Source organism: Mandrillus leucophaeus, unplaced genomic scaffold, assembly GCF_000951045.1.
Source record: "Mandrillus leucophaeus isolate KB7577 unplaced genomic scaffold, Mleu.le_1.0 Scaffold13, whole genome shotgun sequence".
NCBI lineage: Eukaryota > Metazoa > Chordata > Mammalia > Primates > Cercopithecidae > Mandrillus > Mandrillus leucophaeus.
The window spans coordinates 844816-869260 of NW_012101254.1; the positions used below are offsets into that span (position 1 = coordinate 844816).

Sequence of the window (24445 nt, forward strand, 5' to 3'; positions counted from 1 at the left end):
TTGCTAAACACATTTTTATACATTTGTCAGCTTTGGGTCCAAGATAGTTATATACTCCCCGACATGAGGTCAGGGACCGGGGCACAGAGTCCCATTTATCTTAGCTAAGAGTTGGTGATGCTGATATTTATGTAAGATACCACATTTGTGGAACAACCAAATTGTTCTCAATAGCAAGGCTGTGCTAAGAGATGGAGGAAAAGCAAGTTCTGATGACATTCGTTGAGTCCTGAATTCAATTGTGGTGCCTGGACTTTTTCAGTTGTGGGGGTAGTACATTATTTTCTTGATTAGGCCACTTTTCTTGACATCTGTGGAAAAAAAAGAGACCTAACTGGCCAGCTTTTTCCTTAACACTAGACACTGCACTGCAAGGCATTGCGGGGGAGGGGGAGGGGAGTAGCACCTTCACCTGCAGTTACTTGTCGTTCCTGCAAAAACAGAACATAACACGCATGCAAACTATTTAATTCACTCCTTTATTCTGGGATGTATATTACAGATAACACAACTCAAATACACCATCAGACATTGAAAACTAAGGCCTTTCTGTGAGTTATTTTAAAAACTTGGTGTTTTGCACATAATGATCTTAAAAAAAAAAAGAATTACCACAACCAAGATTCTCTTCTGAAATGAAAATTTAATGTAGGTACAGGATAACTTTAGGGCTATAACTAATCTGAAGCTTATCAGGTAGCAAAACCATTTTCGTTTTCTACAGCATAAATAACAGCTCTAAGGCAACCACTACCTCAGCATGAAGCTCACTTCTCCACCTCAGAGTAGTGTTTACCTGCTACAGTGACCAGTGTTTAGAGACCATTTCCCTTTCAGTAGCAAAGAGAGACTTTACCTAAGAAACAGACTACATACTACAGAATCCTTGGAACAAGAAAAAGAAAGGGAGCTGTAACTAAGGCACTGAAAGCACATTATTTGTATAAAGAAATGTAAACAATTGAACACCAACAGGCTCCCTCCGTTGGAGTCTTCATTGTAAATGCACACACGGGCATCATAGTCAGGGCTAGAGTCTGAAGTCTGGGTGAAACAAATGTTTCTGCAGAGTTCAGAGTCTTGGCTGCCAATATATGATTTCTAACATGGTGCAGCTGAATTAAGTAATTTCAAAGTGACTCAGGCGGAAGCTGTTATTTCCCTTGAATCTGAGTTTTAATAGTATTAACAAACAAGGATTTTATAGGAGTCCTAAATTTACGAGCTCTTTTTTAACATTTATTTGCATCTTTTATCAAGTTCTTCTAATGAATTTTAGGATTATTTTGGCTTATTTCATCAAGGAAGTTTGGTATAAGAACTTGTTACCTAATGAGTGCCCTTCCTTGTGAGTTCATATTTTAAGTAGCATGGTTCATGTCATAAATAAACCACACTTGCCTTCACACCGTTCAGAATGGTACATTTAACAATTGGACATATAGCACTGTAAACAATTCAAAGTCCATTGAGCTTACCATGAAAGAACTGGAAGTGCGTACATAGGAACTTGTCCTGCTGCAGACAAGCAGCTGCTCTGGCTCTGGTGTGGTGAGGTGGGCAGGTGTGGAAGGGAGAATTCCTGAGGCCAGTCACAATTATTGAAGCTAAATTAATTTCTTCCTGACACTTTAGTATTAATTCTAAGTAGTTCTAAGTTCTAAACCATTAACTGTATAGTTCTTTAATTTTTTTAAATCAAAGAAGAAAAAGACTTTCACACAGATGAATGTATAGGAAAACACAAATAATGACAATTTTCAAGAGCCTTATTGCAAAAAAAAAAAAAAAAAAGAAAAAAGGACAATTATTTTTGGAGTTACTATTTCTAATTCTTAAAAAGCAAGTACAGTGTCTATATCCCTAAGTTTTAGTGCTATACAGCATTAAATGTACTTTATGAATTTGGGGTAGGTCAAGTTTGTATTTTATCTTAAACATGTTTTCTATGATGAAAAGGAACAAAATTGTAAAAAACGAGATTTTCCCTTCTAAAGGTTTCAAAGCATTAGAGGGCATGCAATGAAATGTTGTTACACCTTGAACAATGAGCCTCTTGAGTTTGTAGGAAGGGCAGACAGGCTCCATTACCAACTTTGGGGTAGAAAGCACAGCTCTCCTCTTACCCAGCACAAATGCAATCCTGATTATAAAACTACTTGTGTTCCTAAATACAACCAAAGGAAATCTTAGAGAAACATGAATTAGAAACCTCTTTTATTAAGGGGAAACAACCAAAAAAGGTGCTTTTTAAAAAAAAAAAAGAAAACAAGCCATAAAACCATGAAGTTAAAGAGCTGGGTCTGGAGCAGATGTGCATAATAACTAGCTGCTCCCAGCAGGATCAGAAACAGCTTTGGGGGAGCTGCGGAATATGGGTTGGTGTGTTTCAGAAGAGGCACCAGTTAATACTCTTCCAATAAAAACGATGTGTCCAACAGTGTTCAGCCTAGACCAGTGCTTTCTCACAGAATCTGCTTGGCAAGTTCAGTTCACAATGTGTTTACCTTTCATGGCAATGCATGATGCAATTATTGGGTAGGTCACTGTCAAGCAAAAATGAGATGTAATTAAAGAGAAGGCATTCATGCCCAAAGAGTACATAAAGCAGTAAGTAGTTTCTGAGGCTGGTTCAGTGCAGAAGTAAAACTGACAGGTTTGCTAACAGCTAAAGACTTTTAATTGCCTCATATTTTCTGCAGCTCTGACCAGCATCCCTCTTACATGACAAAAAACAAAAAAAACAAAAAAAACAAAATAAACAAAAAGTGTGCAGCTCCAACAGAGTGAAAATGACAACAACACTTTTCTTTTGCCTCAGAAGGAGACTGGTGCTTGGTGTGCTGGATTTTCCACTGACTCCAAATGACAAGAATATTTGGGCAACAACTGGTCAAAAGGGGGTTTAAATATTACTATTGAAAAAGGAAGGCTAAAACTAAAAAGAAAGGTCACTTGCTATCATTATAAAGGATTAATTTTTGTGTTTTCATTTTGGTTTTAAGGTAAAATTTGTCAAGGCTACAAGGGGTTGAATAATTTAGGATAAACCATTACCGCCCTGTCTGCAAGCCATTTGTTGTTTTAATGGTAGATGTTAGATACCCACACAAATGTAGAAAAAACCACCTTCTCCTTTTTTGGTAGGTTGTAAAGAAATATTTCAAAAGACGGTTTCTGACTGGAGTAACAGAATGTTCTAAGTGTTCCTTTAAAAAAATATGTGACTTCATGTATACCATTTTTAACAAAAAAAGCTACACCTGCCAAAATGTTGTAAGGAAACTAGCACTAAGCATGCAACACTGAGTGTGAGAAAGGAACTTAAACTGTATTACTTTCTATCTTTTAAAATTCAAACTAAAGTTTCAAAGTGGAGAGCCTGTGGTTGCTCCCTGAGTCCAGGTTTTAGCTTCCATGAGAGAAAAGGGCACAGGTGGTTTTCTGACATCTTGGTCAGCACACGATGTTATGAATAATGAAGGGCTTCCTGTCAAAACGCTCGATCAGTTTCACGACAAGGGGGTTCCGTTTTCTGATCTTAAGGATGAGATGGGTTTGGCGCAGGAAGAAGTGTGCCAAGGGAGGGAGCCTGGGCACCACCTGCCTTAGTACCTGGAGGAACAGCGCTCACCTCAGTGAGGTGACCTGGGCAGTCCAGTAACAGCATGTGATCCGGGCCATTGTTGACGAGTTCCAGATCTGCCTCTGGTATGGGGAGTCTGTTAGGATTGGGCCTTTAAGAAAAATGTGTGTGTTCCTTGTCTGCTAAAAGCCTGATGGTTGTTTAATAATATTCTGGCCCAAGTTATTTCACCCCGATCACTCCCTGCTATGTACACAGTATCGAAATTACATTCAGAGATTAAAAAAAAAATTGTAGCAATATTTTTCCCACAAAACTAAGTGCAAAATATCTTTAACAAATAATGATGGCAGTAAGAAATATTCGACATAGTCATGCAAAAATGCATCTGAGCTTACAAAGGTTTAGAACATTTCCAAAATATGCCCTAGGTTTTTACAAGGTAAACCTTATAATCTTACTCATTTTTCTTTGAATTTAAATGTGGCTGTTTGTGTAAAAGTCGGTAACATGCAAGTTCTATGATCTCCAGTCCACCAAATATTCTCTCTTGCAGCACAAAGATTACAATGGTGATTATAAAATACCACCGAACAAGACCGTACAAATATATGAGTAGGCACATTGCAGGGCTGAACAGGGTCCAATACAGTATAGAGAGCAATTTGACCACAAAGACCCTGAGTTCAGACTTGCAAGGTGGAATGACACTCTGTCCGGTAAAATAAAAATTCTTCTCCCCTTGATAGAAGGAACGCAGCCTCTCTTCTTTCTCTTCCCACCGTTTGTGGCACCACAGTTGAAGGTCCTCCTTGGATGTGGGGAGGGTGTCTATTGGATACCGGTGGACGTGAAAGTGGATTTCCCTGGGAAAGTCTCCTTGGAGGAGGTGCTTCTCTGATTGAGGAATGTTGTGAGGATATGCCACAGTGATATCATGTATAGCATCAAGGTTCTTACCTAGGTTTTGAAAAGATAAAAACATAGATTAAGCAGTGCTCAATTTGGGTGATAATGCTGATTCACACTGCAGGGCAGCACCAGAAACTGAAAAATCAGGACAGTGTGAACCACAATGAACAAAGGTTAGAGATACTGGTGTTCCTGGACACCTGGGTCAATATTTATCAGTCATCTTTAGTTTTATTTCCTGCTTGCTAATTACCACAACAACCTTTAGAAAGAAAATATCTTCCTTTGCAGAAACAGGAATCTGCCAGTCTAAAACTATTAAGCACATTAACTCAAATTTGAGATGGGAATCAAACATTACAGGGCTAGCTCCTTAAACACCAACAGAATTCAGTTTTGATATCTCCTATTAATATACCCATCTCTCCAAATAAAAGTAGACTTTCTCACCTTTAACCCAATGTTACCATGATAGCTACTGAAAAGAAACACTTAAAATCAGGCTTAGGTGGTGAGAAACGTGAAAAGTTCCATATACTTTTTTATTTTTAAAAACATCAGCTTGAGCCACAGGGGCACACACCTGTCGCCCAGGTACTCGGGAGGCTGAGGTGGGAGAATCACTATTGCCCAGGGGTACAGCCTGGGCAATATAGTGAGACTCAGTCTTTAAAAATAAATAGATAAATAAACCTGAACTCCAAGTAAGATCCTGATCCTGTATCCTGTCATCCTGAATTTAACTTAGGGGGTTAAGTGTTTTCACTTATGTGTTTTCAGCAGTCACAGGCCAGATTGCTAGACGCTGGAGATAGACAGTGAAGTAAGACATGGTCCTAAACCTCACTCAAGATGTTCTCAACATAACTGGGGAAGCAGGCATGCATAAAGGCCTAAATAGACCTTATGGGAACACATAAGGGGTTAGTAAAGGAGAGGAATGAGGTGGGGTAGTGGCAGAGCAAATGTTTCGGCAGAAAAGCACAGTGGGGATGGGAACACTAAACGTAGGCAGCAGCCATGTGTTCCAGGCCCTCATGTTATCATTCTTCAGAATTTAAACTCAATTCTGCAGGTAGCAGAGAAGCATTTTAAATGGTGGAGAACTACTTAAGGATTTCAGACAGAAGGGACCCATATGTTTCATTTTAGCAAAGATTACTCTCTGGGGGCAGTGACCCCAGAATGGTTTAGAGAGGACCAGAGGCAAAAGAGATAGAGTAGTTTGATGGCTGTTACAGTACAGCAGGCAAGAAATGGAGAGGAGGTAGGGGCCAAAAAAGACATGTCCAAAAAAGTTACGAGGAAGAACTGATGTGATACTGTACAGTGGTCAACTGGATGTGGGAGAATGGGGAGGGGGAGCAGGGAGGAGTGAATCTAGGTTTGTTTCTGGCTCAGGGTACCGAGTAGATGGTGGGGCCATAGAGATTAGAAATGTAGGTGGAGTGTTGGACCTGTAAGGGACCTTGAGGATCACTTAATCCAATTCTTTATATGAGGCCAAGAAGTTTGTATTTTGCCCAAGGGCACACGGCTTGTTGGTGTGGAGTCTCTAAATGTTACTTTCTTCTGAACCATGTTACGTTCGGTGAGAAACTTTTGATGAGGACTTTGATTACTTACAGAACCATATGAAGCAGACGAAACTAATCTGTGCTGACAGAAATCAGAACAGTCAGTGGGAAACAATGAGAAGGGAGCCTAAGGAAATTTTCTGGGTGACACACTCTAGATTCAGGTGTGGATTACATGATGCTTACCTATGTCAGAATAATCAGATTGTACATTTAAGACATGCACATTTGACACTTTACATTTTACCTCAACAGCAGTAATAAAGATATGAAGCAATTCCCCCACATTTACCCTTTCCACTGAACGGGTTAGGTTATATTCGCTTTTTAAAAAATGATTCTTCAAGTTTTCTGCAAATGTTTCTCAGTCTCCATTACTCTGTGATTTACTTTAGGGTAAGAACCAGGCTTCAATTTGGTTTCATAACTGAATTATAAAATAATCAGCACTTAATGAGAGCTACTTTATAAATGAAAATGCCTACATCAACAGGCTTAGATTCAAAGTTGAAAGGAGAGCCCTTCAGGAGTGCTGTATATTGTTCGTAGGGGGTAGAGGAAGTGCAAATGAAAGGCTCATTGAAGAAAGCTTCAGTGGAGCTGTATTTGAAGACAGACTAGGCCAGACCTGCTTGGCTCCAAAGAAGAGAACTGGGGGCTGGGTATGGTGACTCACACCTATAACCCCAGCACTTTGGGAGGCCGAGGCGGGTGGATCACCTGAGGTCAGGAGTTCGAGACCAGCCTAACCAACATGGTGAAACCCCATCTCTACTAAACATACAAAAATTAGCTGGGCATGATGGTGCATGCCTGTAATCCCAGCTACTTGGGAGGCTGAGGCAGGAGAATTGCTTCAACCTGGGAGGCAGAGGTTGCAGTGAGCTGAGATCATGCCACTGCATTCCAGCCTGGGCAACAAGAATGAAACTCCATCTCAAAAAAAACAAAGAACTGGGCCAGTAGTCAGAAGCCCATGGGAAAAGCTTTGTGACTTAGCTATCAAGAGGTGATTTATTTACCATTTGAGAAAGGGCTGGCTGACCACTTGCCTTGTATACTACAGTCGCAATTTACACGCTGAAAGGTGGGCTGTCCGATCAAGCATCCAAAAAAGACGCTATTCCATCGCTGATAGACTATGATACATTCCATAAAATGTTAATATGTCTCACCTGTTAACTCACTTGCATCAAAAAAACCAAGCAATCTTTCGTCTGTATTACTTCATGAGAGATGAAGCTTTTCCTTGACTAGACAGTACAAGCTAGTTTAATATTTTAGAGCACTCTCTATCTGCAGACCTCAGAGGCCATTCATTTCTGCCCGCCAACTGCGACCATAATCCTTGTTTTAGTTGCCTTACCTCAATGCCACCCACCCTTTTCTTTCTCTCACATGGAGGTAAATAAGATGTCTTTGCCTCCTGTAACTTGTCATGCCAATTAGCCAGATTCAGAACTATGTTCACATTTCATTTACTTTCAAAACTCCTCTGGAATCAATACTTCTGCTTCTACCTTCTGCCCAAATACTTCTCTCCTCAATCAGGATTATAGGTCTTCATCAATATCACCTTTCACAACAGCCTTGACCAATCTCCTTTCCCCATGTAGCTCCATCTACCTTTCTACTCAGTCATTCTACACGACTGTCACAATTCATCTTAAAATCTTAGGAACAGCTCATTCACGTGGCCCAGCCTTTCTCATACAGGTGGTTCCTAATGCTTACGGATCAAACACAGTCATGTGTTTTTACAAATAGGTATTAAAATGGTGAGAAGACTGCCCCTTTCTTTCTTCCTTCTTCTTGATGATCTACAGTAAAGTGTGTGTGTGTGGACCACATGTGTCTGTGGCATTATAATGTTCAGTATAGAAATGGCAAGTTTTGAGATGGCAAGTTTGATGGCACCACTGAGAAATTTTCCTTGATGAAAGATTTTAGATTCATGGCAGCACCGAGTGTGGAGGGCTGTGAACACGGACTGCCTGGGATCCTGGCTCTGCCTCTTGCTGAGTTACTCAATCTCTCTATGGCTTACTTAGTTCCTGTACCTATAAATTACCTAAGAAGGTTGTGGTGGGGCTTAAATAGCAAATTCTCAATAAAGGCTGTTTACTAGGCTGTACTCTTTTCCTCTAACTTTAGCTCCTGGAGTCCACTGATACCAACATAGTATGTGGGGGGAAATGACAATTCAATACTGTTTCCATACCACTGTCAATAGCACTATTCGCCTGGGCCCTGAGAATGCCAGTTAGAGACCTCCTAATTTAACTTTTCTACTCAACACAAATATTCTAACGAATATTTCACAAAATTGCCAAAAATACTCTCTCTGCCTCAAATATTCAGCCTTTTTTCCTGAAGTATTTCATCTCAAATCCCTTCAATGTCTAGTTCAAATGCCAAGGGTTCTAAGAAGGAGCTTGTTCAAGTACCAAGGCCCAAAGTGGCCTTGCCTCTTATGAATGCTTAAAGCACATGCACTGATAACCTCATTTGGGTAGCTGGTTGCCATCCTGTGCCCTTACTAGATGCTCAAGTACATTAAGGGCAAGGACCATGTCTTTTCTTTTTTAGACTTAGTAACTAGCACTAAAAAGGCTCCACTAAAAAGGCTCTAGAAATGAGTAGTTGACCAATATTTGTATGGTCTGCTATCTTCTCATTTAAAAATATAGAAGATAATTATAATGCTCTCTCCATTGAGTTGTGTTGACAATTTGGTGAGCTAATGTACAGTGAGCTCTTTGGACAGTATTTGCCATATAGTATAGTTCTTGGATAGTAGCACCTTCTATGACTTGTTCCATGGTATGTTTTTTTTTTCAACTTGGGTTCTACGAAGTCTTGGTTCTGAAAGAATTATAACAATCTTGTGAAGGGGGAAAGGGTTCACTTTACAAAAAGGTAACATTCCAAAAGTTTTTAAAAATTGCTTGTTTAAAATCTAGAACTTTGGAATGATATAATTTAATTAAAATGCCATCTATATTATAAGCAAGTAAAGAGTAACGCTGTAATGTTAGAAACTAAAAAAGACAAAGTGATTAAGGGAACTAGGTGTGGAGAGAAGGAAGAGAGTTTATACCTTGACACTCATTTCCCTGAGCAGTGCTGCAGCCTAGGCTTTCCTTAAGCATCATAGAGACTCGAAAATGTGTTAACTCCAAAAGCAAGAGAGGAGGAAATGGAGACTCGCTTTTATACATGGAGAGAGAGTCGACTATCTTGATACCTATATATGTGTGTATATATATATATATATATATTTGTGTATATATATATATATTTGTGTGTATATATATATTTGTGTGTGTATATATATATATATATATATTTGTGTATATATATATATATTTGTGTGTATATATATATTTGTGTGTGTATATATATATATATATATATTTGTGTATGTATATAGCGACAGGGGTCTTGCTATGTCACTCAGTGGTCTTGAACTCAAGTGATCCTCCCACTTCATTCTCCCAAAGTCCTAGGATTACAGATGTGAGCCACCACGTCTGGCCTGTCTTGATAATTTTAAAGCTTTATATTAAGTAAATGTCTCCAAACACAAAAGCCACAAAGCCACATGTAACTCTGTTCTTCTTGACTAGAAGAGCCAAATTCTGTAGAATAAGAACTGATTTCTCATATCCTATCAAGACCTTCTGGCACCACGGCCTCTGGCATAGGGAGCCAGTACCAACAGACAACTGAGCTTCCCCGTATAGGGAACAGGTAAAAGAGGTCAGCATGGCCTTGGGGCTTGGTTCATATGAAAGTGACAATAATGAAATGGATAGTCAAAAGTTGAGATGTGCCTCTTTCATTTACCATTTATAATTGGGCTAAAATACTGTAATATGTAAGAAAAAAATGTTCCTGCAGTTACAAAGGATTTATACTGCCTTTAAATCTTTTGGTATGAAAACAACAGACTTTTAAATAGGCAAATTAAGGTGGCTGCCACCAGTAAAAGCCATTTTTAAAAGATCTCATTGCTTTTTAGACGCTTTAAATTATTATTTATTTTTATTTTGAGACGGCGTTTCGCTCTTGTCGCCGGCTCACTGCAACCTCCACTCCTGGGTTCGAGTGATTCTCCTGCCTCAGCCTCCTGAGTAGCTGAGACTACAGGTGCACACCACCACGCCCAGCTAATTTTTGTATTTTTAGTAGAGATAGGGTTTCACCATGTTGGCCAGGCTGGTCTCAAACTCCTGACCTTAGGTGATCGGCCCACCTCGGCCTCCCAAAGTGTTGGGACTACAGGCGTGAGCCACCACGCATGGCCAGATGGTTTAAATTATAAATCTAGATGCTGTCTATTCTGTCATCTGCCTATATGGGGTTTAGAAGATAGGTTTGTTCTGTTTCAGACATTGTGACTCTTGGAAAGTTTCATATTTTAATATTTTATAAAGCCAGCACTGTGTTAGAACAACCACACTCACTGGGGCCCACAGTTGTTTATTCCCTGGAAGAATGAAGCACTTGCTTAATATTTCAAATCTTAATTTTTAGTCTCAGAGTGAGGAAATCTTGAGTAGTTTCTTCATGTTTAAGTAACAGAAGCTTAAAGGCTATGACTGAATTTTACGAATGTAATATCCAGCATGAAGTGTCTCTAAGCACATCAAGCTGAGCCCATGCCTATTACAAGAGTCCCAGCTCACTGAGAATGGGAGGGAGCCCAAATCCTTACACATCTGTATGTTTAAAACAAAAGAATGGAAAGAGGCTTTTGTAGTCTCTACATGCACAGTACAGTGAAGAAATCCAGGTTTGTTCATGCCTTTGTATCGGATCCAATTACACAGTCCAATGACAGATTAACACAATTTTTTTAACCCAGTGATCTCATAACAACTAAAATTTTTCTTTCTCCATTCCATAATCAAATATATGCAGACTATATAAACATGTAACTTATTTTATTTATTTATTTATTTTTGAGATGGAGTCTCGCTCTGTCCCCCAGGCTGGAGTGCAGTGGCGCAATCCTGGCTCACTGCAACCTCCGTCCCGTGGGTTCAAGCAATTCTTCTGCCTCAGCCTCCCGAGTAGTTGGGACTACAGGTGGACACCACCATGCCCCGCTAATTTTTGTGTTTTTAGTAGAGATGGGGTTTTACCATGTTGGCCAGGATGGTCTTGATCTCTTGACCTCGTGATCCGCCTGCCTCGGCCTCCCAAAGTGCTGAGATTACAGGGGTGAGCCACTGTGCCTGGCCAAAATGTAACTTATTTAAGATTACATTTGAACACCTGCTTTAAAAAAATTAAAATAAAAATCTATTTTCTATTTTCCAGATCTAAATTCACAAATCTAACTGCATGGATTAGAGTTTTGAGTTAAGTAGCTTGTCATCTAAGATGCATCTGTGTTAAAAGGAAACGCTGAGGCTGCTGATTTTGTACATTGTTTTTCAAATTAAAAAGAAAAATTACTCCAAGAAGATAAAATTTGGATTTAGTAACTCAGCAATCATTCACTGTGCCACTTTGACACAGACATGTAACAGTACATAGCTAATAATAAAGCATGACAGATTGGCACTAGTCAGTACATTTTGAAGAACAGTCTTGAATGGACTAATTCAGATATATTTAGACTAAAAATACCAATAAATATTATACCTTTCAGCTTCAAAATAAAAGGGTATGCATGAAACACTTAAAACCAACTGGTATTAAGGCTCAAACAGTACCATTTTCTTTGAGTATTAAAATACTATTGTTTCCTACTAGGAACGTTATTCATTTCTCCTACGTAAGTTGAATACTTAGGGAACAAAAGGTGCAGTCAGGCTGCTCTCAGTCCTGTCTTTGACCAGCTCTATGACTTTGGCATCCTCACTATGAGCCTTGGCTGTAAATGGACACAGCAGTCCCTACCCTCATAGGGTTTTGTGAAGAGCAAATGGGATGTGGACTTTACAGTGCTTAGAGAAGTGCCTGGCACATACTCTTCACAGGTTCTTGTTGTATCATCATTATTCTTCCTCTAGGTGGGATAATCACTGTTTCCACTTGATGTGAATTTAGATTTAGGTTGCTATCCTTTACCTTCCTTCTTTCTCTAGATTTCCTTGTCCTTTGAGAGAGATGAGTCTGTTACAGGGCATGATGTGGTTTATTCTCATCATGCAGTCCACTCCTCTCCCACAGCACAGAAGCAAAGCTGTTTAGAGGACTGACTCTGGCTCTGAGCCCTATTATGTCTGGCATATATTCCTCTCCATCCCTACTAACTCACTCCTTAAACATTTTAAGCGAAGCGTAGACATTAAATTGTCCCATGGCATTCAGAATTAGAAGTTGATAATCTGTGCTCTAGGATCACTGGCCACCTGTTCTATCTTTTTGTTGTTGTTGTTTTTTATTAAGTCAAGGATAGTACTCAATCTTTTTCTAAATAAGAACCATCTTGAGCTTCAAAGTTAACCTTCAGCTGGAAAGTTAAAACTAAAAATGGTACACCTGTGAACAGTCTTGCTTATTCAACTTCAATTTGATTCTTTACAGATAGTTTTAGAGAAAGCTATTTTCACATTTCTATCCTAAATCTGTTGCACTTTTTGTGTTTTGTATAAATGGTGAATCTTTTCAGTGCTGTTTATCTCTCCCAATGAATACTGGTTCTCTGGATCTTCAAAACAAGTGTAATTTTCTAGATAGAATAGAAATATGTCAACATGTTCCAAAATTTGACTTTAATACATTAATAGATCACTGAAAATCTGAATAAAAGTATGCACTTGCTGAGGCTGAAGTTAAAAAAGAAGCAATGTGAAATTTAAATCACAGCTCTTGGAACTCTCACATATAAAAATGAATAGCTGCAAGTGTCTAGCTATTAACAGTACTTATCTACTATGTCTATATTTTACCGATAATTTCTACAATTTAAAACCATGGAAAGTTAAGGCTGAGTACATGTTAATTTCAAGCTTCTTCAGTGAAAACATCTGAAATTTGCAAGGAATATTTTTCATATCATGCATTAAAAATAAAAGGAAAAGTAACTTTGCTACTATATTGAGCTTCCTAGCAAGTGTGATAAACATTGACCTCTACTGGATCTGGCAACATCTTGATACTTCAAGGACATCATATTATAATCACACTGGCCCTTCAGCATCCTGAATATTTCCTTTGTGAGAAATGCCAAGTGTGGTGTAGGGCATGCTGTCGTTTATTCTCTAACATTCAGTCTACTCATCTCCTATAGCACAGAAGCAGAGCCTTTAGGATACTGACCTGAGCTAATCATGGCAACCCTATATCCCTTACTGGGGACCGGTTCAGGAATAAGTTCACCACTCAATTCGGGACAATGATACATAAGAGGTGTACGTCTAGGACTTCTAGAGAAAGTTGCCTTGCTCCCAAGAGAAAGTCCTAAGAAAATCACATACAGAAAGCCACAAGAAAACCACATATAGCTGACATCATAGAGGTCAGAATGGAGACAGAAGGTACCAGGACCTTGCTTAGATGGCTGGGTGCCAAAATCTAACCTTTAAACGTACCCTATTGCTAACACTGTGGTTGTGTCAATGCATTTTCTTACCTTTCAACCTGGTTTGAATCAGGTTTTTGGCTATAAGCAGTTAAAGTACTCTAACTGATGCAGTATCAACTGGTGGGAGTTAATCATCAATTACAACTTACAAGAGAAACTCTGGCATTTTCTATTTTTGAACAGGCTTTCCATTTATTTTGAGTGTTCTATTTACCTTCTACTGTTACCCTAACAGCATGCAAATCTCTGACTGATATATATGTGGACCCTAAGGAAGCATTTCTCCAGTATCACCTTAAAGATTCATACTTTATTTCAAAGTACATTTTGGTTCATATGAGGTCAAGTCCCTTTTAGGTGACTCAATGCCATTCATCCTAAAAAGCCAATGCTGAGAAATGGACTTTTCTTAAGTGAAGAGTTGGGGTTCATAACAACTACAGACAGTCCTACATGTGGGCCTTCAAGATTATTTGAAAAAAGTAGAAGGCTGTTTTCTCTGTGCTTCATATTTAGATATAAAAGTTATTTTATATTAGCATTATCACTTACTTTTTTCATGTGATACTTTATTTCTCTGAATTCGAAAAAAACATTTCCTTTATTAGAAGAGGTAACAGAAGTTACTGTAGATAAGTGAAGAAAATGCAAGTTAAGTCTATAGAAGAAAAAAACTGGAATCATACCAACTGATTTCCTTTAAGGTATATATCCTTCCATTTGTTTATTCCTCCCCAAAGTATAGGTGATACTTACACACATAAAACACCTATGGAAATGGATATTGTTATAAACAATTGTATCCTCAAAATTTATGTTGATGCCCTAACCCCTACTGTGACTATACTTGGAGATAAGCCTTTAAAGAGATAATTAAGATTAAATGAGGCAAAAAAAGTGAGGCCCTGATCCAGTACGACTGATGTCCTCATAAGAAGAGGAGGGGACACCAGGAGTGTTCATGTCTAAAGAATATCATGTGAGGACACAGTGAGAAAGTGGCCATATGCGAGCCATGAAGGAGAGTCTTTAGGAAAAACTGACCCTGCCAACACATGATCTTGGTCTTCTGGCCTCCAAAACAGTGAGGACATAAATTCCTTTTGTTTAAGTCACTCAGTCTCAGTCTGTGTTATCGTGTTATGGCCTCTCCAGCAGACAAATACATACATAACATATGCCTTGGAAAAAAAAATCTAGAAATGGAACCATACTATAATACTGTTGTATAATTAATTTTTCGTGCATCTTTCCATTGATGCCGTTAAAGACTTTCTAAAACATGTTATAGATGCACAGTATTTGATTATATAAATATCACATAAAAAAGTTTTCATATTTCTAAGTTGTTTCCACAAAAGTCACATTTAAATAGATACCTCCATAACAAGAATATGAACACCTTAACTAAAAAGGATATGAACACCTTAATAAGCTTTAGCTATATATTGGAAACTGACCAGAAACATCAATTTAAATGCACAGCAAGAATGTATAATAGTGCTTTCCTTTTCACACTTTTACTAATGCCTGGTATTGTAATTTTAAGAAATTTGCTCAAGTATATCATTTTGTATATATTTTTTCTTTTTCTTTTTTTTTTTGAGATGGAGTTTTGCTCTTGTTGCCCAGGCTGGAGTGCAATGGCACAATCTCGACTCACTGCAACCTCCACTTCCCAGGTTCAAGTGATTCTCCTGCCTCAGCCTCCCGAGTGGCTGGGATTACAGGCACGCACCACCACGCCCGGCTTTTTGTATTTTTAGTAGAGACGGGGTTTCACCACGTTGGCCAGGCTGGTCTCGAACTCCAGACTTCAGGTGATCCACCTGCCTCAACCTCCCAAAGTGCTGGGATTACAGGGGTGAGCCACCACGCTCGGCCTCATTTTGTATTTTTATGTCTTTGATGAGAAAAAATAAGCTTATTGGAAAAACACAGTAGTAATATAATGTATTTGTCATCTTCTTATGGCTTTGCAAGAGTTCTTTACCCTCTACCATATATATAGTAAATGTTTTCTACATACTTATTTTGCCATATAGCCACTCTTGGGTTTACTTTGTTGGATTTGCTCCTCTGTAAATGCAGCTTCATTTTCTTTATCCATTTTCTATAAGTTGTTTGTCACCATCTAGTCAATTTGCAAAGTCCCTTCTTTATCACAGATTATTAGTCCTCTGTACACTGTGTGGCAAGTATTTTTATAAGTCCATTATCTATTGACTTCATGGCATCTTTTCCAACACGTGTGTGTGTCTAGTCAAGAAAATTTCTGTTATAGCTTCTGGATTCCTAGTCTTGTCTGTCAGTCCCTAAATTATACATGTATCCTTTATTTCTCTGAAAGATGAAATACGTTTTTTTCTTTTAGCTTTATAATCCAGCTTTACTTTCTTTCAAATAGATATCAGTTTTTCAAGCAAAACAACTCTTTTCTCCTTGTATTGAAATACCAACTTGGTATTTCAATTATGGCACCAATCTCCTTTCCTCTTGTATTAAAATACCAACTTGGTCATTTATTAAATTCTCACATATGTAGTTATCTAGTTTCCCTTCTCTCTTCTACTCCACTGATCTGTGAGTATTCCTGCTTCTAGACCACACTGTTTTTCTTAGTGACTCAATATCTGGTAAAGCAACTGTGCCTTTGTATTCTTTTTCAAACTAGACTTGGCTTCTCCTGGGAAACTGTTTTGCAATACAAACTTGAAGAGCATTTAATTCAATTCCAAAACAAATACCTTATACCCTTCCCAAAAAACTTGTCCTGCAATTGTATTTGCATATATTTACATAACAATTTTGGAAGAATTGGCAATTTTCTATCGTCTTCTCATCTAAGAAAACGGCTTCTCTTTCCATTTGAGCAAATGCTCAAATCTTATTTTATGTCTTCTAATAAATTTCATTTTCTTCACATAGCTTCTGTGACGACCTTTTTTAAAAATTTATTCCTAAACAATTTCATAATTTTTGTCACATAATTGTGAATAGAACATAATTGTGAATACAACATGTGTTTCTATTTCTGTTTTAAGGTAATCACTGCTAGAATAGGGACAAATCTATTGTTGTATGTTTATCTGCAGCCAACTTACAATTTTTTTTTATTGTAATTAAACTTTTAGTAGACTTTTTGACCTTATAGATTGCAGCAAAAATGGTTTTATGGTCAATTTTACAGTCTTTTGATAGTTTTATTACTTTCATAACATTTACTTAAAGTTTTGAATTTAAAATGTGGGTTTTAAAATGAGATCTTTAGCATATAAGATGCTTACTGCTGAGTTTTGGTAAAACTCATATATTTTATTTTCCTAGTGTTTATTAGGAATGGCTTGACTTTATCAAATATCTTTTCAGCATCTAACAGTAGAATTTTGTTTTAAAGAAAATATTAGTCAAAGACCTATATGAACCAAAGTCTTAGCAGTTAAAAGGAAAGAAGTGCAAAGAGAAATTGAAAAATAATAAAATTATAGTGTAGGCTTCACTATTTCTACCATAACTGAACAACTCCAGTAGATAAAAACTAGTTAAATAAAGGAACTGAATAGCTATTGATAAATTTGGCTTAATAGATTTATACAGACCTGTGAGAAAATATTTTAAATGGTCCATTTTTAAGGCATGGTAAGTCTAAGTACTGGCAGCCAGCCTGCGAACATAACAAACTGCATGACTCATGTACCTAGAAGGTCACAAGCAAACAGAATGTAGAGGAGGGGTCAGCCTATAAAAGGGAAGAAAGTTTCGTTATTGGGAAATCGAAACTTAAGTGGAGAAGGAGACCAGGGTATAACCTTGGCGGATAAATGAAGGCGGATAATGAAACTTTGGTGACATCAGAGAAGATTGTAACCCCATAGTACTTGACCAGTGGGGAACTGGGGGAGGGACTTGTGTGCTAGGAGATAAATTATCTGCTGTAGCTGCCCTGGGTGTGCCTGCCCACCAGACACTCGATCTTGCAAGACGCTATTAAAAAGTCTCACTTTTGCTGTTCTTTGTGCCTCCAAGTCCATTCTTTGGGTTTGGACGGGTGAGTGTGTTTCTCACAGACCCATTTGATACTCAAAAATATTTTAAAGGTGTTAGTAACCATGAGCATTTATAAAAATCTGATTACTTACCTAGTGGCAAGACAATTTAAACACATTTTGCCAAAACTGAGACTTTATGATGCACATTCTGACATCAAGATTCCATAAAAATAATAAAATAATATTCCTCTTTTAATAAAAAGTTTAGATAAACCATGGATAAAAGATGAAAGGAAAATTACGAATTATCTAAAAAGGAATGAAAAAGAGAATCTATAGGATATAATGAAGACAGTAATAAAAAGAAAAATTTATGACCTTACATGCTTCATTACTAAAAGGGGAAAACTGAAAAAGAGGAACTACTCATATTGAAAATTAGAGGGAAAAAAAAATTACTAAAGATAAAAAGCAGTACTTAATAAAATAAAACTAAAAAATAAATGCAGAAGTTAGTTATTTGATAAGATGAAGAAGATACTTAAACCCTATGGATCTGACTGAGGGGAAAAAGCATAAATATTTAAGATTACAAATAGTAAAGAAAACTAAAATCATAATACGGAAGAGTTTAAAGGATTATGAAAACATGAATCTACACATGATAAAAATCACAAAGACTTGTATACAACATATACATGTGTAAATTCATGTACTCATAATCCTTTAAATTCATATACCTTCTTTGTTTTCAATATCATTTTTGAGAGAGGGCATTCAAAATTCAATGTGAAAACAAGAGCAGTAACAAAGTATATTTTATCTTACTGTTGGGCCCAACAAATTTGTTTACAAGTTGCCAAAACCCCTGCAAATGAAACAATAAAAGCCTAAAAGAAGCATGAGCATGTGCATAATCTACTAATTTGCTGGTCTTTGAAATAAATGAGACCAGAGACAGCATACTATTATCGTTTCTATGCTCTGATGTTAGGATTGAAGATGATTAATGATGCACATGGCTATTACTATTTATTGAGTGCCTCTGATGTGCCAGGCATTATTCATGCAACCAATTATCTACAGAGCACTCACTGTGCCAGTCACAGCTGTAGTCATCTGGGGCACATGGTTGAACAGAAAAAAAAATGCTTGCCCTTACAGAGTTTATCAGTGCACACAGTCACTTTTAAGTATCGTAGGAGCCCTTGAGAGATTATTTCTTTTATAGTTGCAGAAACTGAGCCACAGAGAAGTCACTTGTTGAAGATCACAGTTAGTGGTCAGTTCTGTGTGACTCTAAATAAAGCCTTTCCACTATGCTACTCTACTTTCTAAAAATGGCATACTAAGAGCAGGAGCTACAGAGTCAGACTGACCTGGTTTTGTACCCATCAAAACCATAGCAGACTGTTTAAATTACATTCTTGTAAATCTAGAAAATACATGATAACAATACAGATTAACCCTATAAAAATACGCCCCAATATAAAGTCTAATGTTGTTAATCTCCCTACCATCTTTCTGTGTGATTTTGCTTATAACAGAGTTTACTACAATTTCTTTTCTCCATTGAGAGGAAAAGTAAATTTGGCTGAAGATGGGATATTATCAGTGAGGTAGGGGGCAAGCTGCTGTCTTCAGGAGTAAGACAACTAGAGAGTAGAAGGTGAATGTCTCTGGTTAAGTTACAGATGGCAGTTTTGTCTTTTCCATGGCCCTGGTTGTAATAGCTCTCATTTCGTTTCTAACTGAGCTTATTTGGATCTTCTCTCTTCATTTTTTGGTTAATCTCACTAATGGTCTATCAATCTAATTTAACTTTGCAAATAGCCAGCTTTTTGTTTCATTTATCTTTTGTATTTTGTGTTTGTTTCAGTTTCATTTAGTTCTGCCCTGATCTTGGTTATTTCTTTTGTTCTGCTGGGTTTGGGTTTCGTTCTTGTTTCTCTAGTTCTTTGAGGTGTGACCTTAGATTGTGCTCTTTCAGACTTTTTGATACAGGCATTTAATGATATGAACTTTCCTCTTAGCACTGCTTTTGCTGTATCCCAGAGGTTTTGATAGATTGCATCACTATTATATTTCAGTTCAAATAATTTTCTAATTTCCATCTTCATTTCATTGTTGACCCGATGATCGAGCAGGTTATTTAATGGTCCATGTATTTGCATGGTTTTGAGGGTTCCTTTTGGAGTTGATTTCAGTTTTATTCTGCTGTGGTCTGGGAGAGTACTTGATATAATTTCCATTTTCTCAAATGTATTGGGACTTGTTTTGTGGCCTATGATACAGTCTATCTTGGAGAATGTTTCAGGTGCTGATGAGTAGAATGTATATTCTGCAGTTGTTGGGTAGAATGTTCTGTAACTGTCTGTTAAGTCCATTTGTTCTAGGGTATAATTTACGTCCATTGTTCTTTGTTGACTTTGTCTTGATGACCTGTCTAGTGCGGTCAGTGGAGTATAGAAGTCCCCCACTATTATTGTGTTGCCATCTGTCTCATTCTTAGGTCTAGTAGTAATTGTTTTACAAATTTGGGAGCTCCAGTGTTAGATGCATATATATATTTAGGACTGCGATAGTTTCCTGTTGGACCAGTCCTTTTATCATTATATAATGTCCCTCATTGTCCTTTTTAACTGGCTGTTGCTTTAAAGTTTGTTTTGTCTGATATAGGAATAGCTACTCCTGCTCACTTTTGGTGTCCATTTGCATGGAATATCTTTTCCACCCCTTTACCTTAAGTTTATGTGAGTCCTTACATGTTAGGTGAGTCTCTTGAAGGCAGCGGATACTTGGTTGGTGAATTGTTTTCCATTCTGCCATTCTGTATCTTTTAAGTGGAGCATTTAGGCCATTTACATTCAATGTTAGTATTGAGATGTGAAGCACTATTCTATTCATTGTGCTAGTTGTTGCCTGAATATCTTTTTTGTTTTCCTCATTGTGTTATTGTCTTATAGGTCCTGTGAGATTATGCTTTAAGGAGGTTCTATTTTGGTGTATTTTGAGGATTTTTTTTCAAGATTTAGAGCTCCTTTTAGCAGTTCTTGTAGTGTTGGCTTGGTAGTGGTGAATTCTCTCAGCATTTGTTTGTCTGAAAGAGACTGTATCTTTCCTTCGGTTATGAAGCTTCTTAGTTTCGCCAGATACAAAATTCTTGGCTGGTAATTGTTTTAAGAAGGCTAAAGATGGGACCCTAATCCCTTTTAGCTTGCTGGGTTTCTGGTGAGAAATCTGCTGTTAATCTGATAGGTTTTTCTTTTACAGGTTGGTTTCCTGATATGTTTGCCTTACAGTTCTTAAGATTCTTTCCTTCATCTTGACTTTAGATAACCTGACAACTATGTGCCTAGGTGATGATCTTTTTGCAATGAATTTCCTGAGTGTTCTTTGAGCTTTTTGTATTTGGATGTCTAGATTTCTAGCAAGGCCAGGGAAGTTTTCCCTGATTCTTCCCTCAAATATGTTTTCCAAACTTTTACATTTCTCTTTTTCCTTGGGAACACCAATTTTTCTTACGTTTTGTTGTTTAACATAATCCCAAACTTCTGGGAGGCTTTTTTTTCTTTTTTCCCATTCTTTTTCCTTTGTCTTTGTTATTTTAAGCCTTGTCTCAGCTCTGAAGTTCTTTCTTCTACCTGTTTGATTCTATTGCTGAGACTTTCCAGTGTACTATGCATTTCTCTAAGTGTGTCCATTTCCAGAAGTTTTTTAATCTATGCTATCTATTTCTCTGGATAGCTTTCTGTCCATCTCCTGTCACATTTAAAAAATTTATTTGAATTGGTATTCACCTTACTCTGGTGCCTCCTTGAATAGCTTAACACTCGACCTTCTGAATTCTTTTACTGGCAATTCAGAGATTTTGCCTTGGTTTGGATCCATCACTGGTGACCTAAAGTGATATTCTGGGGCTCTTAAAGAACCTTTTTAAATCATATTATCAGAATAGTTTTTCTGGCTCCTCCTCATTTGGATAGACTATGCCAGAGGAAAGACTGGGGGCTCAGGAGCTGCTGTTCAGATTCTTTGGTCCCATGGGGTGCTCCCTTGATGTGGTACTCTCCCCCTTCCCCTGGAGATGAGGCTTCCGGAGAGCTGAACTGCAGTGACTGTTATTTCTTTCCTGGGTCTAGCCACCCAGCGGAGCTACCAGGCTTCTGGCTGGTTAATGGGGAATGTTCGCAGAGTCATGTGATGTAATCCATTTTCAGGTGTCTCAGTCGTGGATACCAGCACCTGATCGGGGAGTGCACTCCGAGGGTCCTTGGTTGTAGTTTTGTTTAGTGTGCTGTTTTTTGTGTTCGTTCACTTCCAGCCAGGAGGTGGCGCTTTCCAGAAAGCATCACCTGTGGTAGTATAGGGAGGATACAAGTTTGCCCTAGGGCCGTCTGGATAAGTATTTGGGTTTCTCAGGTGGTAGGAGGGACAATAGAGCTCTCAAGAAATTTATGTCCTTTGTCTTCAGCTATTAGGACAGGTCTCAGAGAAAGACCATCAGGTGAGGCCAGGGTTAGGCTGGTCTGAGCTCAGGCTCTACTTGGGCAGGGCTTGCTGTGGCTGCTGTGGGGGATGGAGGTGTGGTTCTCAGGCCAATGGACTTAGGTTCTCAGGAGGATTGCTGCTGCCTCTGTTGTGTCACACAGGTCGCCAGGGAACAGTGACAGGCCACACCCAGCTCCCATGCAGCCTGAAAGGCTGGTCTTACTCTTCCGGTGTCCCCTCCAAGTTTATTTCCAGGCAGCCGGTGAGCAGGGCTGAGAACCTGCCCCAGGCTACAACCCCCCTCACTGAGAAAGCAAGCAGGCCTTTCAGGTTTTGTACCTCCCAGTCTGCCGCATCTTCTGTGATCATATCTGCACTCCCTGTTTGCCACCTTCACCAGATTCTGTCCAGGAAACTTCACATTCCATCAAAGTTGTTACAAAGTTCAGCTGGAAGATTCCTTTTCCCTGTGGTCTTTCCCCAATTCCACTGGCCGTCCTCCCCAAGGACCCCTGGGAGACAAAGTCAGAAATGGCTTCCCTGGGAATGAGAGTGCCCACAGGGCTCTCCCCACTGCTTCCTCTACCCCTGTATTTTGCTTGGCTCTCTTAAATTCATCTCAGCTCTAGGTAAGGTCAAATCCATCTCACATGATTTGGACCTTCAGGTTCCCCTTCTGACACTTTGGTCGCTCATAGATTTTTGGTTGTCTCACGGAGCCTGCAGTGGCAAGCTGCTTCCTTCAAGGGGTCTGTGGATTCTCTCAGCTTTTATGTTTCTGCAGTATTTCTTGGATCGAAAGCCCACGATGTGAGTCTCTACAGGCTGCTCTGTCCATCCGAGTCAGCTGCGAGTTAGTTCTGCCTCCTACCTGCCATTTTTTCCCCCTGTCCTTTCTTATAAGGTCACTCATCTCTTTCATGAGGGTCTTCATTCTTACAAGCTAATTTCCCCCAAAGGCCCCACCTTCTAATAAATATGTCACATGGGAGATTGAGGCTTCAATATATGAATTTTGGGGGAACACAAACATTCACTCCACAGCAACATCAAAACATTCATTGTAGTAGTAACTTTTTGTTTAAATTCAGTTAGAACATGAGAGTCAACATCTGGATGAGTAGTTACTGATCCTAAAATTTAAGCAGGGAGAATAACAATACATGAGGGGTAAATAAGAACTTTTAGGGGGTTGAACAGTGTCCTACCAAAATACCTGGCCACTGGAACTTAAGACTGTAATCTTATTTGGAAATAGGATCATAGCAGATTTAAGGTAAGGATTGAGATGAGATCATTGTGGATTCAGGTGTCATCTAAATCCCAAAAAGTGTCTTTACATATAGAAATATAGTGAAGACAGAGGCAAAGGTTGGAGTTACGCAGTGACAAGCTAAGGTATCCCAGGAGTTGCTAGAAGCTAGAAAAGGCAAGGAAGGATTCTCCCCTACAGCCGTGGGATGGGTTTGTGGACCTGTCAGCATCTTAATTTTGAATTTCTAGTCTCCAGAACTATAAGAAAATGAATTTTTTATTGTTTTAAGCCACAAAGTTTGTGGTAATGTTTTATGGCAGTCTAGAATACAGTATTTATTAAGAAATATCTAATGACAAGGATTTTTTTTTTTGTAGTCTTGATTTTGGGGAAGAAAATTTCTTCTAAAGTTTTATTGTAGTTTTGAATTATAAAGTGGTATATTTTGAGAAGAAGGAAGCATGATAACCCAACTATATAGAAATAGCTATATATAAAATGGAGACTTTTAATTTTCTGAATCTGTCTGAACAGGTGAACTGCAGGTTCCTACGGAAAATAGGTCCCTACGGAGCTGCCATTTTACAGCAGTTACTACAAACTACAGAGATCTGTTCCTTAGTTGAGGAACAGAGGCTATGATAGTAGTTCTCAAACTCTAGTTGCCTAAGAATACTTGGGGAATTGAAAATGAGTCCTGGGCTTCATTCCCAAAGACTCTCCCTTCGTTTGTATGGCTGGGATGAGGCAATCGGTATTTTAGCAAGCACTCCAAGAGATTATGATCAGATACAGGGGTTGGAAAGGCCACACTGGGGAAATACATACTGGGTTATGGGGATGGTTTTCAGCAGAGAGGACCATGGGAAGTTGTAGTCAAGAGCTGGGTTCTGGAATCACACAAAATACTAGGGTTTTTTTTGGTTTAATTCCACTCCTTGCTGATGTATGGCCCTGAGAAACATACACAACCTTGGGGAGGATTAATTGAGATTATCCTAAGTAAGTGATCAATGAATGTTGCCTATTAAAATTATTTTAAAATTTACTTAAGGCAACAACAATTTTAACTTACATGATAGAGTGAATTAC

The 24445-nt window shown here is 38.4% G+C and overlaps 1 protein-coding gene across 4 annotated transcripts in view; it reads right to left on the minus strand.

Moving 5' to 3' along the window:
- Positions 1 to 459: 459 nt before the first annotated feature.
- The window catches only part of LCLAT1 (lysocardiolipin acyltransferase 1), a 224223-nt gene continuing 200237 nt past the window's right edge, over positions 460 to 24445 (minus strand). For all 4 annotated transcript variants that reach the window (XM_011972550.1, XM_011972551.1, XM_011972553.1 and 1 more), the window contains one exon: positions 460 to 4546. In XM_011972550.1, the coding sequence (XP_011827940.1) occupies positions 4044 to 4546 (503 nt within the window). In that variant the 3' untranslated portion in view covers positions 460 to 4043. The remainder of the gene's footprint in view (positions 4547 to 24445) is intronic.